This window comes from Haemaphysalis longicornis, unplaced genomic scaffold (genome assembly GCF_048455015.1).
Source record: "Haemaphysalis longicornis isolate Haplotype H1 unplaced genomic scaffold, Haemaphysalis longicornis Haplotype H1 scaffold_6, whole genome shotgun sequence".
NCBI classification, from domain to species: Eukaryota; Metazoa; Arthropoda; class Arachnida; order Ixodida; family Ixodidae; genus Haemaphysalis; species Haemaphysalis longicornis.
In genome coordinates, this window is record NW_027526407.1 from 90473089 (window position 1) to 90491590 (window position 18502).

An 18502-nucleotide genomic window follows, 5' to 3' on the forward strand; every position below is an offset into this window, starting at 1 on the left:
TCTTTTTTACCAACACGACGGGTGAAGCCCATGGACTACAGGATGGTTCGATGATGTCCTTTGCGAGCATTTTTTCAACCCCCTGCTGGATGACTCCTCGTTCGGAAAGAGAAACACGGCACGGCCGGCGATGGATTGGCCTGGAATCACCTGTATCGATGCTGTGCATCACAGTTGTGCTTTGCCACGAAGGTCTGTCACCAGAGTCGAAAACGTCTTCAAATGATCACAAAAGGCAGCGCAGTTTGCTTGATTGAGCTTGAGATAGTTCCGGACTGATCAGGGGTGCAAATTTATCTGGCGCGGTAGGTCGATGGTTGGATCCATGTTGTTGCATTGGATCACGGTCTAAAGCATATACCGAAATTTCAGCTGCCGCTAAATGGATGAGAGCGGCGACGGTTATACCTTCTGGAAGTACTTCAGTATGGAGCGAAAAGTTGAGCACCTCAACCAAATGATACGCGGTAGTCTGGTATCTACAGAAGGCACAGTAAGACCGACTAAGCGCCGTCCAAGCAAGGGGCCGAAGTCCACGCGCGTCCCTCTCAGCGTCTTCTTTCTCTTCCCTCTTTGATGATGATTCCGACTTGATGGTGATGTCTCGTAACAATATAGTTACTTCCAATGGCTGCACGAACAACCAGACTACACTTATTCGGTTTAACGTCATGTGCGAAGTGTGCTTTGCATGGTGCCATCAGCAACTGCCGAATTTTTTCTCTTAGCATATTCTTTCGGTGGAAGACGACCATCCCAAATGAGTACGCGGGCTATTGACGGATGGTAACGGTGACAGGGGAGAAAAACGATGACTCGGAAACATAAACTCATTCCCTAAGCGGGGCTAGAGGAGCCTAAAAGATGACTCAAACTTATTTCCGCAGTGGCGGCGAAAAGTACTCACAAACTGCATTCAACAACAGACCAAGATGATGAGTTCCATCCAACCTGGGCATTTGAAAGAGGCGCCCACCGCGGCCAAGAAGAATATTTGAAGCAATTGTAGCCGCAACGCTTGCGTTTGCGGAGCAATGGGATTGACGTCGGGCTCTCAGCGCGAGGCACCTGTCGTAAGTCCCTGGGGGGGAAGCGATTTTCTTTTCAGCGCCTTTCTTTGTACTGATCTGCGTGGTCCTCTTACTTCATCGGTCGCGTGCAAGGTTAAGTAGTGAATTAGCTGAGAGAATGATAACCAAAACTTCACCTTGTATACACTTCAACATTAAGAAAAGTGCGGGAAGTGCCTTGCAGTAGTACCTGTAGACCAGTGGTGACACTTGAACAGATGTCGCCGCTTGAAATGAAGATTAGTTACACCCAAAGAGTGTGCTTGGTAAATGAGCCTATATTACACGTAATATGTGGTTCCACCCGGTACCCGTGAGGATTACCACCTCACCCACGCCCACGTCCTACTGCGATCGAGTTTGACACGCACGTCCTGCCATGCGGCGCGGAAAATGGATAGTGATGACTACTGGGGAGTTTATACTTTATATGACGAAAGGGGCCACGAGGTGCTGCAAATCGCACCATTTTACACCACTCCCACTTCCCAATACAAATACAGTATTACACTATGCACTACAAGGGTATCTTTCATATACTCTACGGCCCTTACAACCATATGCGGCTTCCTACTGACCCCTCAAAACTCGCACTCTTGTCTTGGCTCACATTCCTCCATGGCACTCTTGTTATTTCTGTCTACATCATCCTTCTTTCTTTCCATTCCCCTCTATATAGAAATTCTATTGGTCCAATTCTACTTCCTCCTTTCTTAAATCACCCCACGCTCTTCCAATCTCATTACCTACGCTTTCGCATCTTCACCTCTTATATTATTCGTCCGACTTAAATCCTATGTTTCGCTCTCCTTCCTGCCATTCCTTCTCGCAAACATCAACTACTTTTCGTCCTTCCCGTCCAGGGGCTCACCTGGCACACCAGTGAGAATAGGATGATACATTGATGGGCACCTTCTGGTGAGTAAATTGCGATCCAACAAAGCACGCAAGTCAGTATCCCGCTCCACTAGTGAGGGCAACCGCCGGTACCCCTACTGGCTGATAAAGATGCGGCCCACGCAGACCAAAACGTTTTGCTTTTACGTAACACTAGAAAGACGGCTGTCAGAATAAAAGAGCGACCAGGGCCACTAGTACGTTCATACAGCCTTCCACTGAAAAACGGTGAAAAATGTGCTTACTTTGCTAGTCATTTCAGTTGATCGTAACAATAACTCCCTGAAATGGTCTTGAATCTGACGCTGTAAAAAAAGAAAACAAAAAAGTCAAACTTGTGTTGGTACTGTTTTATAACTGTTTATGTGAACTCACCTGGGAATTCAGAATGACCTGTTCCTGTAGTTGCGTGTACTTTTTCCACTCTGTTTGTAGCTGTAAGGAAATAAAGATTTCTGGCTGAGTACGTCCTTCACAACTATCACTTATACATGCCTAATTTCATAGTTTTGAGCTATAAATTCTTACGTATTCCGAAACTGAGAATTTATTTTTCCAAGATACACGTGATTTAGACGCACCGTTATCAAGGTACGCGCCAAGAAATTGGGGGAGTAGTTGAAGAGTTCAACAGTCGTTGTACTCTTGGGAGCGCTGGCGCACTCCCCTCGAAAGTAGCGGTGAGTTTGATGCAATGTTCGCTCCACATGAGGGGGAAGAGTAAAACAAACTGAGTATTCTTCTCGTGTGGGGCTTTTGCCTCTGAAAAAACGTCGGTCCACCGCTCTCCTTAGCTTATTGCATAAATATAATCACGATGAAAGGCTGTCGCCACAACCACTCACAACACCAGTGCGCATGTCGAGACGACTTCACAATAAGTTTAGTTTTTTCCGCATTTATGACACCCCATTTGTATTTATTACAGCGGCACTGCCTCGGATATTTTTATGTGGAATGTTCTTTTAGATTTCGTTCCCGCCATAGCTGGCAGTGAAAGATTTTGAGAACATGTATGTCGACATTTTTTTATGTAAGATGATGCAGAAAAAAAAAACCTTTTGCAAGCCTGTCACATTTTGCGTCGTGTTATTTTTATTGCATTTGCTTTTTACTTGTGCAGAAGGCTGTTCATTTTTCTCTGCTTGAGAGCAATTTTCAATGAAGTTGTAGAAATCTTTGTTTTCTTTTTGTGTGTGTTACCACATGTTCACAGGCTTGCATCCTGTGTGTTTGTGCATATAACGATTGATGTCCTCTTGCATTTTGTTACAATGTTTTCTTCTACATTTATTTTGTTCTGAAGCTTTTATAAAGATTTGTATTTACCCCTCCCGCTTACTCAATGCTGGTAGGATCCTGTAAGGTATTGTGAATAAATAAGCGTAATTATAATGTCTGACAAGGACGGTATATGATTGGATGCAGAAAGAATACTTAAAAGCTTCGGAATGTCTGGCATTCATAACAAAGAAAGTTCACAACAAAACCGTGGCACGCGGATACGATGGTCTTGAAGGAACGAGGCAGGTGACAAATATGCAATACCCTCACACACCGTGCTCCTTGCTTTCGACAGGAACTGCCACAAGCGCCTTGCCGAAATATATGAACCGCATTTCACCGATGTATACCTATAAAGACGTACTTCCCATGCCACAAGGAGGTTTCAGCGCCAAATATTCGCAAATACTCTTCCCTCGCTTCCCTCGTATGTTTCCTTTTGCCACGTGGATGACAGGGAGACAAGTTACCCGGGCCGCAACCTTCCATTTGGCGCGAATCTTGCTTACTGGCCCTTGCGAGATAATCTCCAACTTCTTTGGACTATCTACTTCCTGTACCTCACACCGAGTGAACACGAGGGAGATTTAGGCATTTTGCCTTACTAAATATTCATGTCCACAAAACTCCACAATCTATCAACCTGTGTCTACGTGATATATTCAAACTCAGCCATATATACGTTACTCGGACATGTTACCACACCCTTCACCGCATCTATTTCGATCGCGTGTTTCCTATGCTTTGTGCGTTCTCTTGAGGAGCTGTGACTGGCGATTGCGAGTGCTGCGTGTGGCAACTCTGATCTGTTTTGGCCTCTACGTAGCTTCCTGCGCGCACCTAAGCATTTCAATGTCCAGATTAGGTAGTGTTCGACGTGTTTAAAATCATGTGTTTTGCGTACACCCCTTGCAAAATAGCCCCGCTTCAGTTTAGATGTTAGCACCAGGAAACGGAGGCACCCATTCTTACGTCAGGAATGTTAATAGCAGTCGCGCCCGCTCCCATGAAAGATATTAATCTCTTAGTCTCTTACATCTTAGTATCTAACCCCTTAGTCTCTTCTTATAAGCACTTCTTGCATCCGAACAACACGGGGAATCCGAAATTCTACAAGGCATATGGTAGGCAAGGGTGATTACCCGTTTTTAACTTACCGAAGAACTGAATTTTTGCACAGTCACGCTTTGGATAGAGTAATAGTAAGGTAGAGATTGGATGACACTAATTGCGACAGAATTGGCGGCTGACCTAGCCGAGCCGAATTCATTTTTATGTGAGATCGCCAAGCCCCCTACCTTCCTTTTAAAAGGACTTCATTGTCTTGCCACCAATTTATTTCTGTCTCTCAGACGCGAATTGACACACGCAGGTGCTGGCGCTTAGGAAATCGAACTGATGAGGGTGTCGGTGGTCGCTACTGGTGAAACTCTTGACATCGTCGTCGGCAGTGGCGGGTTTAGCCCCTGAGTTATCTTTGATAATATAAAAAGATATTCATGGTTCTCACGCTTTTCATGTCCTCTTGAAGCACAGACACGGTCTTCTTCAGAATATCTGTGTCGCACTAGAAGCAGACAGATGTTTCACTAATAAAAACCAAGATCTAGTTAAAGGGCACTTTCAATTACGCTCACACTTACATTGCTTTGGGTAGTCGTTTGCTGCAGCTGTAAAAAAAGGATGACAGTCACTCACCGAAACAAAAATAAAAATATATAAAACCGCAAATTTCACAGATAGAGACCAAAAGTAAATCGGCGTTTGCCATAATATATATTTTTAAATATATACTTTGTGCATTACGGCTGTAATGTGGAAATGTTTTGAAAGGTGGTCAACAGGGCGTGGCACACGTAAATTGTTCGAGCAAAAGTTCGCGCGACATTCTCCATTCTCAAGCAAGATAAAGGAACTAGGCTACTGATATTGGCGGTACGAATCAATGTTGGACGGCCTAATGTTGCTTGTGCATTTTTATGCGAACTTCGCGCAGAAGATGGCCACATGGTACTCACATCTCCGTATTTGTTTTCAATTGATTGCATAAAGCACTTTGGTGACCAGCCATAAAGCACGTTAAAGCATAAAACAAACGGCACACACTGAAGGAGCTTTCTGAACGATTTTCCAATAAGAATACAAAAACGTTCCCCAACTTTTGCGCAGAGAAAAGTACACGGGCATTGACGGTGCAGATAGTACCAAAGAGGTGGGATGTTTGCTGAACTGTCTTGCGAGAGTCTCTTCTCGTAATGCTTGTCAACAAACTTTCTTTTCACTTAATAACTCTGAGGTCTGGCATGTGAAGGCGAGCCATTCCTCATTTTGACCGAAGATAAGAGAAATCTATGTTTGTGTGCCCTGCATGCAAACATTGATTTTGATCCAGTAAGATTTTTTGATATGCAACAAAAAGTACCCCGATTTCTCTACCCCTGCAGTGAAAACGTGACGTCTTGTATTGTGCAGTGTAATTGTGCAGATGGAGGCACGAAAAAAACGTTTCTGTAAAACAACACTTCATCAATGGCGTTTTTATTATGTGAGCCTCACATCCTCCTCATGGTTGAACGTGGTATTTCTATGATGTGGTGCGTGCACATGAAAACTTGTTAGTTTGCTTTGAACACTTGCTAAATGATTCATTCTTTGTATTTCGCGTCAAATATTTTTTTCAACACGCAGAGCGGCGTACTTTGGTGCTCTTGTGGTAACTGAACTAACGATCATGTTTCCTATGGGTACAAAGGCTACCGTGGTGGCAGCCGCAGCATGTATGAGGGCATATGTTGGCTTTGGGCTTGTGCTGACCTGCCTCTACTTTCGCAGGGCAGAAAGTGGTCTGGTTTTGGCAGCACTTGATTAGACCGTCTTGTTTATAGTTATGCCCTCACAGGTGGTGCGAAACTGGTCTCTCAAGCTGAAATAACAAATGTAGACATGAGTGGGATGGCTACCAGGGAGGAACAAGCGTAAGAATGATGGATGCCGAAATGTGATTCTCTACAATTTTCACACAAGCGCTCACGCATGGGAGATGTTATGATCGGTGGATTTGCGAGGAGGTTTAGACTTTCTTTTCCCCATTCCAGGGGACTAGGAGTAGCCTTACGACCTGCAGCTCCGGCACGCCCAAAAAAAACGTTTTTTTTTACAAAATTAGGTGCCGCAAGTGTCACTCGAACAACATGGTGCAATGAAACTCGAACGTCGCCACAGATTGTGCTTTCAGCGCAATTTGAATTTCTGGCTTGCAGAAAGGGTATGTCTTTATGGGCTAAGAGTCATTTATCTATGCGCCCCTCAATCTTACTGAGTTGCCATTGATTTGTACTGACAACAAAAAAGAAGGTTGGTTATTTATCAAACATTTCCCAGAAGTTTGCTTATGTATAATCGTTTGTGTAGTTGATGTATTTTCAGTGTGCAACGGATATTAGTTTTGCTTTGAGCATAAGAAATGGTGTGAGGAAAAATTGGTGTTCGAGTAATGTGGGTTAGGAAGCAATCTTCCTAGGCAATAATAATTGCAGACGACCGTTTTCTAGTGATAAATTGCAAACAAAGAATGTAGCCCAATTTCGCGTTTTTCTGACGGGTTGAGTACAGAAAACTATACATATTATTCAACGTTGCTACAATTTGAAGTAGCTAAGTACAGGATAGTCCAGGGCAACAAACACTTCCAAAAACCTAGCGAGTCACTGTGGCCCAAGAAATATTCTCGTTATATATAACTGCAGCATTTTCGTGCCATAAACATTGCTGGATTGCTTTTCCGTAAGTGACATCGTTGGGAAGAAATAATCTCTAATTAGGAACACTAACAATTTTTACCGTGATTATGGTTTTTTTACCGATACCAACACTACTAATAATCGCCATCCTGACCCCGCTGTTAGGAAGCCTATCGAAACTATATCAGTGGGTATAGAAGTTGGCTGTTATAATTACTTTTTGTATGTGCTCTTGATTCGCTGTATTTGCCTGCTTAAGAATTTGAATGTCGTTTTAAATAATAAAAAAATACCTAATGAGATTTATTGCTGGTGTCTAAGTCTGCCGAAATAAATACAAGAAGCGTACGTTCTTTTCATTGATCACTTGTTGAAACTGTCAAAATAAGAACAAGTAGATCTGAAACTAAGCGAAGAATAATTCGAGAAAGTATGAACGAGGCACAACGGACATAAACGTAAACAGAGAGGATTTATTTCGAGAGATTACACAATCCCACCGTTATATGCTAACCAATCATGGTAGCGGTAAAGTTAAAATACACGAACTTAAGCTCGGACATACAAAAAGTCCCTTCAATTTTGTCCTCTTTTATTCCAAGTTCATTGGGACTTGCATGTTTCCAGTCACTCTATACAAAATAGCAGTAACGTCGGCATGTAAAGTGCTGAAGCCAAACTATACATCTATTTTAGCTGGTACAAATAAAGTCCACGAACATTACGGTAATACTCTAAGCTTTGCTACTTTGGATCATTCGTTGCAGTTTGTCCTCGTTTACGCGTAGAATGTCACACCACTCTATTGCTTACGTTTACGCGTTTACGCGTAGAATGTCACACCACTCTATTGCTTGCTCTCAATGCTGTCGATTGAGCCTTTTTATACCGTCAGGCTCCCCCAAATTAATATACCACAGCAAGTTGTCGGTTAGGACAAATCTTTTGGTGACGAAAACATAGGTTAGCACAACACTTAGTTCACATCTTATAATAATATTGACATTGATGAAAAGTCATCTTGGTGAAGGTGATCGCAGGCAGCGACTTAACAAGCGTCTCAAGTCATCATGATTATGATAACTTGTCATACATCTTATGTCACTGCCAACGATATGCTAATTACCAGAAAACTGCGCCAAAAGCCCCTGTGCTACTTCAACATTGTCCATCACCATCCGTATCCCGATGTAGGTAGCGCTCTATTGCCCCTGCTTCCCCCTTTTTCTTTCCGTTCGCTATTCTATCTGGCAATATGAACTCTCATCTGGCGAATTTTGCCTTAAAGCTTTTGGGGTCGATCGTCAGTTTTCTTAAAGCTTTTTTGGTCTCTGGGTTATTCATTCAGTTTTTATGCGGCTAAATGCTTATCAAAAATTTCCTCACCCTTGGGCTTTCAGGGTGCTCAGAACTCTCCGCACGCAGTTACACCTTAGGTGTTTGAGTTAGCGGAGCAACATACAGTTCCTGAGCCACCTAGGATGATTTAATAAAATTTGAGTGTTTCTTACATTCCTCGTGTCCACTTGCAGAGCTGACATGATCGACTTAAGATGTTCAGTGTCGTTCTAGAAAGAAAACATTGCTTTAGAAAGTAACAAATGTGGATATACCAATGTGATAAAACGATGTTGCCGAAGCTTGCGGCCTTTTTGGGGGCTCATTCGCTGTTTTAGCAGAAAAAAAACGGAGTCGTATCTCACAATGGCTGTGCACTAAAATTGGAAACCAAGAATAATGTTTTGGGTAAAATCCGCAGCCATTTTTAAGAGTATCAAAAATTAAATAGGAGTAAAAGATCCTAAACATTTGGTTAGAAAACTGTCAGATGTAAACGTCGAACAACTAACAGTATTTCAGTTAATCTTGAATATTGGCACAAATTTTGCCGTGTTAACGATTGGCACAACGTGTTTGAAAAGTACATTTTATGATAAGCTACAAAAACCACCGCAATTTTAGGACACATTTTCGAGCTCTTTCATGTTCCTGCGAGCCGTAGTAAAATTTTACTAGAAACCTAAAAACCATGAATGTTTACACTAACCAGTTTCATCATGTTGTTTTGATGGTATTACTTGCGTTGTTAGGAATGGATAGTGGGAAACTAATACTGCAGTTCTGCCTTTGTTAATAAAAGTAGTGTTGAAAAAATTAGCGTTTCATACAAGTGGCCAAGGAATTTTCAGGCGAGTTGACAAAACGAAACCGTGCTATGGTTTGTATTTCGCTACACAGTATGGTAGCGTTACGCCACTTAATTTTGGCAAGCCAACTCACTGGCGAAGATCTAGTATGTCAGTATCGCCCAGGAATATTTATTATTTTATATAAAACATTCTTGCAATATTTCTATGCCAAACGAACATCTGGGCCTAGAATGATTCGTATAAAACATTTGTGCAATGTTTATATGCCGAACGAACGTCAGGCCTGCTCTTTTATGCGAGACTAGGTAGCAAAAAACAACTCATTGGAACATCCTGAGACATTACATCGCATGTAATTCATCACAAAATACCCCACTTCCCGTATTCGATCTCTTGATTTTGGGGTAACGAGCCCAGCCGCATTATTGCTTTGGGTATGCAGTGTTGAGTGTATTACTTACCTTTGTTATTTCGTCTTCGAGGGCAGACACTGCCTGTTTAAGAGCTTCGATTTCATTCTAAGTAAAAAAAAATCCCCAATTAGTAAGATTGCCCACGGTTTAGAATGGCAAAGCGCATCGTAGAAGCTTACGTCTTTCTTGGTGACCATTCGTTGCAACTAGAAAAAAAGATTAAAAGAACTGTAGTTGAGAGAAGCTTTTTTTGTGTAATACCTCTATGTGCATCCTGTTTTCTTACTTTTGCTCCAAATCTAGCTTACGCTCCACTATTCAATACATCTTGACCCTCTTTCTACTCCTTCGCTCTAAGTGATGTCTTCCACCTTCTTCCTTCCGGTTATCTACCTCCCTTTATTATACATTTTTAAATTCTCCTCCTCTTCGTATTGGTTACAAACGCGTCTTAGCTAGTCCACCTTCATCGCACTATTCCGGTCTCTTTTTTACCTCCCCACTCCAAACTATCTCCGTGCAATTTTTGACATCCTTTCTGTTTTTTTCTGTATTCTTAGACACTACTTTACGCCAATTCCCGTTGACCATCAAACGTCTTCTCACTTCAACTGTCCAACTCAATTAGTACTACCAATTCTCCTGCTAGAACCCCCACCCCACGCAGTTAGAACACAATTTGCATGTCTCTTACACTTTTTACTTCCTCTTGCAGTGCAGATACGGTCCCTTTCACAAGATCGGCTTGATTCTGAAATGAGCAAAAAGATGTGACCGACCGACCAACCAAAAAGCGGCCACCGCGGCCTGGGATGGAGCTCGCGCCCTTGAGTTCAGCTGTACCACGCCTTAGCTCCTGACCCAAGATGAGCAGAAAGTTTAGCGCTGGCCACAACAAAACCTGGGGCTAACAGCCCGCTATTACAACAAAAAATATTCCGCCACTTCGAGGTGCGTTTTTCTGCAAATAAAAGGAATACACTCTTATGTGGCAAAAACTGTACTTCAAAAAATAAGGGCAGTGTCAATACCAAGAATTTTCACAACGCCTCTCCAATGACCAAAAACTGACATAGAAGCATGGCAGTGCTCATGAAGAAGGACGTAAGGCAGAGGCAATTTATTCCGGTAACGATGCTCAACAATCTTCGCCTCCCTCTTAGCGCCTTTTTTTCGTTAGCGCGGTGATGTTTCCGATTCTTGGACCAGATAGCAAGCTTGACACCAAGTCTGATTGTTTTATCCTTGATGTAAGCTTCCATGGCATACTGTAGTGATATCTTATCGTTGAACTGGCGCATGCTTGAAACCACTGGTTTTTACATGTATTTAATGTCGTGTAATAAATCGTTCTTCAGTTGGTCGTCATCGCTCTAGTTTGTCATTTCTTCCGTCCTCGTCGCTGCGCTGTTTTTACCGTGAATAATGCTTCCGAAGTTGCATTTACACATTGTGGCAAGGAACAGCATAAGGACGCAGGACATGTATGTTCCCGTGAGGCTTAAGATGTGGCATGGGAATGTGGGGCCCCGGGTGGCTGCTGAGTACAAGCGAAATGGAAATATTTTCAGTGTTCGGAAGTTTATAATCGGAAATTGCTGCCGCATCTCCGCGGGCGCTTATTAGTGTCGTCGTACTATGTTTAGTATTGCAGGCAGCTTGTGGTGGTCCCGGGTCTCTGTGACATTCTAGACGTAATGAGATAATTTGTTTATTTAAACCCTATTTACTGGATATGGTTATGAATTAAAAAACCTTTATTTCTGTTCGTTTTGGTTGATAATATCGGGATACCATTTATTTGGTGGAGCCTTCCCCAAATTTTGTAAACTAGTTTTAGCCATACGACACAATTTTGTGACGGCGTTGTTGCCAGGGTGAGAGGTGCTTTTGCGTGATGGCTTCAGTTTTGGGCGTGGCTTGTGACCCTCCCTGCTGAACACCTTTGGAACTGCGATTGTGGATGAACATATTCCAGTCCGCAGGCGCGCCTCTTCAAAAAATCACGTTTTTTTTTTTGTTCGTGGTATGATCCTTTTCGGCGAGCATCATGTCTCGCATCTCTTCTTTCACATTACGGATCCCGTTACGCCTTATACCAGCTTTAGATCTGCGGTTGCATTTGGCCGCCGCGATTTTATTTTAAGTGCAGAGAACCTTAAGCGCTCGCCTTGACGTCCTAGCTCACTCGCTCGACCCAAGTATGTAGACCACCAAGGCGGCATCCCGGGGTAACGCTGTTGTTCGCGGCGTCCCTAGAGGCTGCGAAATCCAAGTGGTTTATATAGTCATAAGCGTTCCAAATTTGTGAAACGCTGGCGCTTGTCATGTATCTTCCCGTTATTCAGCGCAAAGAAAACTATAGGTACATTTCAGGAAAAATATACATCATGATCTGGCAGCGCCGCCGTTTCTTTAGTTAAGGACGCCCGTTGGGTTGGTTTTTGCGCTAGTAAACGTGAAATGCTGGAGTGCAACTCCAGCACGTGCCGGCAGAAAAGCACAAAGAGCACAGAACTCCCGCTGGCGCAGCTTCAGGCAGGGGGCACGCGAGCACTGCGAAGGCGAGAAATTTGAATTGCATGGGGTGGTAGCAGTAAGCCGAAAAAAGGTGGTACAGCCCATTATGCCGAATCACTGCTGTGCACTTCCGACAACTGTGACGTTGAGTGGAACAGCAGTATTTTTTTTTGTTATCACTGATGGTTTTTTTGTGTGAACACTTGCTTAGGCAGGCAAAAGAGCATCTCTAGGCAGGCTAAACAGCACCGGTCAGAAGATATGCGTTCTTCAGTAAAATACTTAGAAGCCACCGTAAATATTAGCGGAAGCCTTCTACTCTTACCTGGTTTTCGGCTTGTAGTTTACATATATGTCCTATAAGAAGGTCTGCATGCGTGGTTGTCCCCCCGTGTGCGGGCTGCTCACGTCGCGCCGCCTGAAGGCAAGTGTTGGCAATTACTACATTTTTAAATAAGAAAATATTATTCCGTTGTTGAAAACTTGCTTTACCAAGATGAGTTATTTAGAATAGTTTTATTACCACACTGTACTGCGATGGAAGCCCAAAAGCGCAGATGCGGTATCCTACCTTGTGCTATTCAAAGACAATACCTTAATATTTGGAAATTATACAACGGAACCATTACTGTTTTAAATCAGCTCTGGTCCAGCCGAAAATATGAAGTTTTCTGCTTCTTCAGCTACCCTGAGAGGAAATGGGAATGTGGAATCATTATAATAAATTCCAGTGTTGGAGAAGTAGAGTGGTTCGTTTTACGTGTTTGATGGCTTCTTTGCCCGGGGCTCTCTGGGATCTCATCATCCTGTTTTCTCAGGAACAAGTAAACGCAATAAAATAACGATCATCCGTGCAGCTCTTGTTCCTGCGGTGCCATAAACACTTACAAAAGCCAAAGGGAATGTAAGTCAAGACAGTGGAACATCGCAGCCATATTTCCATCTCTAGGACTAAAATTAACTTGCGAAGCGTTCAATGGCTCTCTGTTTATAGCGCACATACTAGAAAATGGAGACGTTCGGTGGCACAATTGCTTATCTAAGCACGTTATCAAATGAACCCCTGTTGAAAATCGCAAAGGTCCGCCGCTGTACGACATCTGCATATTATAAGAGAATAACCACAGCAACATTTCTTTTGTTTTTCGGGTGCTGTGAATTCAGTACATGCGAAAGCCTAAACTCACGACAAATGTGCACCCGAGCTTGTGGAATGAACAGTTGACTGGCATCTCTTCACATTTAGGGTAATGTTCGTCTTGAAGCTGAAACGGAAACAAAGGTTTAACACGTAGTTCCTAACAAACAAGTTGTCAGGCAGACGGCGAACATTATAAAATTAGTACCAGCAATTACGGTGACATGAGAGAAGTTAAGTGTGTAGGGGGTACTACACAAAACATATGGTGACATGTAACAAAAGGTATATTCTAAACTGATACTGCCCGTAAAATCTGTAATACGTTCTCCTCTTTCACTTAAACCCTAAGTGTACAATCCCTTTGTCAACATTTCCAATCCTTACCTGCACTTGATGAATACACTAGAGCAAAAGCGCCTAAGCAAACGGGAAGCCTGCACTGTACATTACCCCACAGCTGCAGGCTTCACCATTACTAGCGCCATTTACACCAGTGCGAGTTCACCCCATTAGCGCAAACTTATTCTGTCACAATTACCCCTGTACAGTATCAAAAATGGTTGCCATAGATCGTATTTGAAGAATATCGAAATATAAAGTTTTTTCACCCCTCTTATGTGGCAGAGAGCTTGGCTGGAGTATTCCTTATTGAAAGTCCATATCAAACACAGAAGCAAGCATCGGGGCACCATGAAAACGATCAGGTGTAAAACACGTTCTGCATATACTGCGAGCCTTTCTAACCGAGTTTGCAGCCTGGTCAATATAAAATTTTGCAGGGGCAACGCCCAGAAGCATTAACCCCAAAAATTGAAAGGTAACCCTAGTGCATGCTTGGTTAGGTTAAGGTGCTCGCACTTATCTTGTAGGCTTTGTTTTATGTTTCTTACGTACTCCTCAGTGGCGGTATGTTTGTGAACTTGGACACGACGCTATCTAAAATGCTGTTTACAATTTTCTAACACAATAGCACAATGGAGCGAAAATAGAAAATATCAGGTTACCACACCAGCCTGACATAACTATCAAAGTTTCCGAATAGCACACTAGTACCCCTAGGATAGCCAGTACTTTTATTGCTCAGAATAAAAAATGATGCAATTGGTGCATAATAAACTCATTCTTTGTGTTCAACAAATGTAAATTGCGATGTCTACGAAGCTCGCTGTTAAAAAGGGGTATCTAGAATTTTCAAGTTTACTCTGATATTCTGACAGTCAAAGTGTGATTTGTCGAAGTCTCGTGCATTGGAAAGGCCCAATTGCGCCCCGAGCTTTAGTGCTACCAGCCTATTGAAAATATTCTCCAAGTAGGGATTCTTGTTTTGTTCCCAAGGCCTCCTTGGTTTGAAGCTGCAACACCAGCTCTTTAGCGCTCCGTTTGTAGTAACAAACACCACAGCAGCCTGTCCATTTTTTTGTCAGAAAAAAGACCCGAAGAAGAACATCAAAACCAAGTGGCTCATCGTCCTTCCGGAAGGAACAAGAATGTACACTCTGCTTCTCCGAAATAGCGGTCGTAGATGTATGGTCGATTATGCATCACAGCAATCGTTTAAGATACCTTTTCTACTCCACGAGCAGTCAAATCATAAAAAAACAACATTGTGCGGTGTCTACAGAATAGTCTATATATTGACGAAAAAAAGAAACATTGGCACTTGGCTGTTATCCGGGAGGGACATATCTTAATGGGCAGCAACAACGGATGAAAAAAGAAACAGCAGTCACATGTACGCAAAGCGTGCATGTAATGTCTGATATCCTTGGTTGCAATATCGGATGTTCAAAGGGTCCACGTTTCAAGATGACGACTGGGTATTCTGAAAAATGGCAGTACCATGCCAGGGTGTTCACCTCTGCAATGGTACGAAATTCTTTTTGGCAGTGCTCACACATTCCGGGCTGATGTCGGCAGCTTGCTTCGTGTACCTGTAAATGAAAGATAAATTGAGGAACGTGCTTGCCGACTGAGGCGTTCCGCTGCCACCCGTTGCCGAAAGGTGTATTTTATCTCTGGTTTTATGTTTTTTTGGTTAAGTGATATAAAACATGACAGAGGTGGTGCTCCAGCAAAGTAAAAAAAAGGTTGACAAGACCGGCAAGAATTGCAACAGTCAGTGCACAGAAACAGGCACAAAAAAATAATAATCTCAGCACAGAAATAAAATGCAGTGCCGCTAAGCAGTACCGGTTTGAAAAGTAGTTCCTCATAACAACAGGAGTCATCTCTGGTAACAAATCAAGCGCGGTTTTAGTTGGTAAAGTGTCCATGGTTGTTTGCTACCCTGTTGTATGGTGAATAAATCCAGGGTGACGCTTAGGAACGGTTTTCGTCCGGGTAGAACAAATGTACCCGATACGTAGCCCGATGACGGCGCTTCGATGCCTGAATGTCATTTTTACTATTTTTCACGTTTCGTTTGAACTTTTGGAACATTTATGCTGTTTTAAATTCCGGTTTTATATGGCACCACCGACTATCCGGTGTTGGTGCTATCTTGCGACGAGAGTTTTGGGGAATTTAGTCTGTTCACCCTATCTCTAATTTGGCGGTATTCTCTCCTGTTGTTTGTAGCACAGTTTGGCGGTACTCTCTCCTGTTGTTTGTAGCACAGTTGAACACGAATGCTAGAAAACACATCGATCTAAGTGTCCCGCTCACCCTGGTTTTTATCGGTCGTATCATATACAAGCCGCACGATTAAGAAAGACCATTAAATGTATTTCGCTAATTCTACAATTAGCTTCGCTTTATTGCTGGCACTGAGAAAGCTCTGGCCCTTACTTTTTGAATACCATTCTTACAGTATCACCGACCATTACACATTCTATTTAGTGCTCATATAAAATATTGCTTTGTTCGGTTTTTTCTAAACATTTTTTTTGTTTTTTTTTCTTTTGCCGCCACGGCTGTGTGACGTACTGATTGTGTGCATCAAGGCACACTATCTCTATTTTTTAAGCGGAAAAGTTTTGTATGCAAATTCTTTTTATCCTCACTTTGAGTTTTTTTTCATCTCCGATGCTCGGCGTTAAAGGGGCCCTGAAAGGCATTTTGAGCACACTAAATGAAGTAGCGCAATCGTTAGACTGGGTCGTCAAGGTCATCTGAGCCAAGTATTACTCTTTTACGCGCAGCGGAAAGCTCACACTTTTGTTGCAAAGTTTGTCGTTTTTTTCTCCCCCTTCCCTTCGTATTTTTGGACGCCGCCATCTTTACATGTCTACATCATCGATTCCCAGATGTTCGTCATGAGCTAGACATCCTGCTATTGGGCGGCTTTTTCACGCACTTCCGGCAAAGTGATGAGTCGTCTGCTCAGCGTCGGCTCGCCGGCTGATCTGCCAGCGGAGTGTCGGAGTGCTTGGGCATTTTACGAGAAACGAAACAAGTGTAAAACAAATGCTTAACCGTTTGTATTGAATGCAACACGGCCATAACACGACATGGATATTCTGTTACCTGAGTACGTTCCATAAAGAAAGCGTTGAAGCCCCGTGGCACATCTTTCGTGCAATCGCAGAGAACGCCCTGAGCCGAATGCCCGGGTCTGACGCATACATTTTATTCAACTTCAAAACAATCCAGAGATGCGTTTCGAACGAACACAACGTCACAACATGCGTTGCAAGTCTGAACCGCGATTGACAGACGATGGGTTGCCTCCTCCTGCCCGTCGCAAATTCGGCACTCACCTCGCGCGCGCGGTTTGCGGGGACGAACAGCAAGTCACTTAACTCTGGCGCGCAAGCCGAGATGGCTTTTAGCCACGCACACTGCACATACCCCATGCGAGGTTGAGTCATACGTCACTCGAGAAAGATAATCCAGGCCATAGGAAGCACTATCCACCCGCAGAAGCACAACGTCGCATTTCATCGCGAAACAAAGGCGTCCACAACACACACACCATCGCCTCCTGTAATGCCAAACGCATCTCACACTTCTTAATGAGAGTAAGTGGTACGCCTGCAGTGCCCACATGTCGCGAGGTGGGGCCCCGAGCTGAACCGGGATCACGCAACCGTAACTGACCTCTGGGGCGGTTTGTGCCTTGTTGCCAAGGCAACCGATGTTTGAGATCGTCAAAGAAAGGCGCTCGCTCCAGCGCTAGAAAGCTCAGAGCCGCGCCGGAGCATGTTTTGCCAACGTTGCCGCTCTCCACCACGCGTCGCCCCAAGCAGAACTGGTCACATGATTGAAGCGTTTTGTGCACGGGTTCTGTATCGGTTTAAAATGTCTTTTTCACATGGCGCCGGCATGAATTACCACCACCGCAAAATAAGACCCGGCACCAGCGGGGCCACATCTGATACGGCGCTTTTTCGATAAACAGTGCGCGGTGCATGAAAGGGACCGAGCGCAAGATCCTCCCCAGCGGCTGCGAGTTCGCCGCCGATTAAAAGTCACGTGCTGCACTGCAGCAACGCACACCGCAAAAGGGCAAGGCCAGGCCACCGCACACATGCGGCCAGATTTTTCGTTCGCTTACCCATCCTTGAGCGGAGTGCGGAATTCATGGTGTCAACAAAACTTGCCCGTAGCCATGGAGGAAAAAAAAGCTTTTTTTTCCTCCATGCCCGTAGCAGACGGCAGTCGGAGGAGCGTAATGCGGAAGTACGTCACCGCTGACTAGCGCAGCATCATGGGAGGGAGTGCTCGCGCGCCGTCAACAGTTGAAAAGAGGAGGAAACGCGGCGCGACGATAATGCGCGGTTTTTGATTTACGATTTCTCAGCTAATACTCATCGCTTTAACAAACTTCTTGCGGGAGGAGATTGCTAATACATTGTCTTATTTGGTTACATGTACATCCATGCATCGGCGGAAGGTATTTCAGGACCCCTTTAAGGGACTTATTTTTAGATTAAGGTTGCCTTCCTTCTTGTGCAGTGGCACCTTGAAAGGCACCTTGTGGCACCTTGTGCAGTGGCACCTTGAACTGCTCTCTACTGACCAGTACGGCTCAAAATTAGAATACCTAAATGTTTTAGGAGTCAATTGTTGACATCACCGTAACCTCAGCGGGCGAGTTCGAAGCGTATTTGTAGTGAATGATTTACGAACAAGGTGGCAATGTTATAGAACACATGCTACCGCTTCTTTGCGCACACAGCGCGCTATCTCCTTCTACCGCATACAATTCACCAAGTTCTAGGCTACCCGATCCATGACCAGAATTTTGTATGGCGAAGCTACATCACGGCACCCTTAAAAACAAAGTGGCTGACGCCATCACTAGAAAAACCCGCCGCGGCAGCTCAGTGGTTAAGGCGTTTAGCTG

At 43.8% G+C, this 18502-nt stretch overlaps 1 protein-coding gene across 1 annotated transcript in view; it reads right to left on the minus strand.

The window, feature by feature from the left end:
- LOC144143135 (uncharacterized) overlaps nt 1–18502 on the minus strand; it is a 53856-nt gene that overhangs the window by 14923 nt on the left and 20431 nt on the right. Inside the window, exons 7-17 of the mRNA XM_077674942.1 lie at nt 15072–15146; nt 13262–13339; nt 12400–12492; nt 10249–10305; nt 9734–9760; nt 9603–9659; nt 8503–8559; nt 4895–4921; nt 4762–4818; nt 2343–2402; nt 2213–2272 (exon numbers count right to left, since the gene is read on the minus strand). Of these exons, the coding sequence (XP_077531068.1) occupies nt 2213–2272; nt 2343–2402; nt 4762–4818; nt 4895–4921; nt 8503–8559; nt 9603–9659; nt 9734–9760; nt 10249–10305; nt 12400–12492; nt 13262–13339; nt 15072–15146 (648 nt within the window). The remainder of the gene's footprint in view (nt 1–2212; nt 2273–2342; nt 2403–4761; nt 4819–4894; nt 4922–8502; nt 8560–9602; nt 9660–9733; nt 9761–10248; nt 10306–12399; nt 12493–13261; nt 13340–15071; nt 15147–18502) is intronic.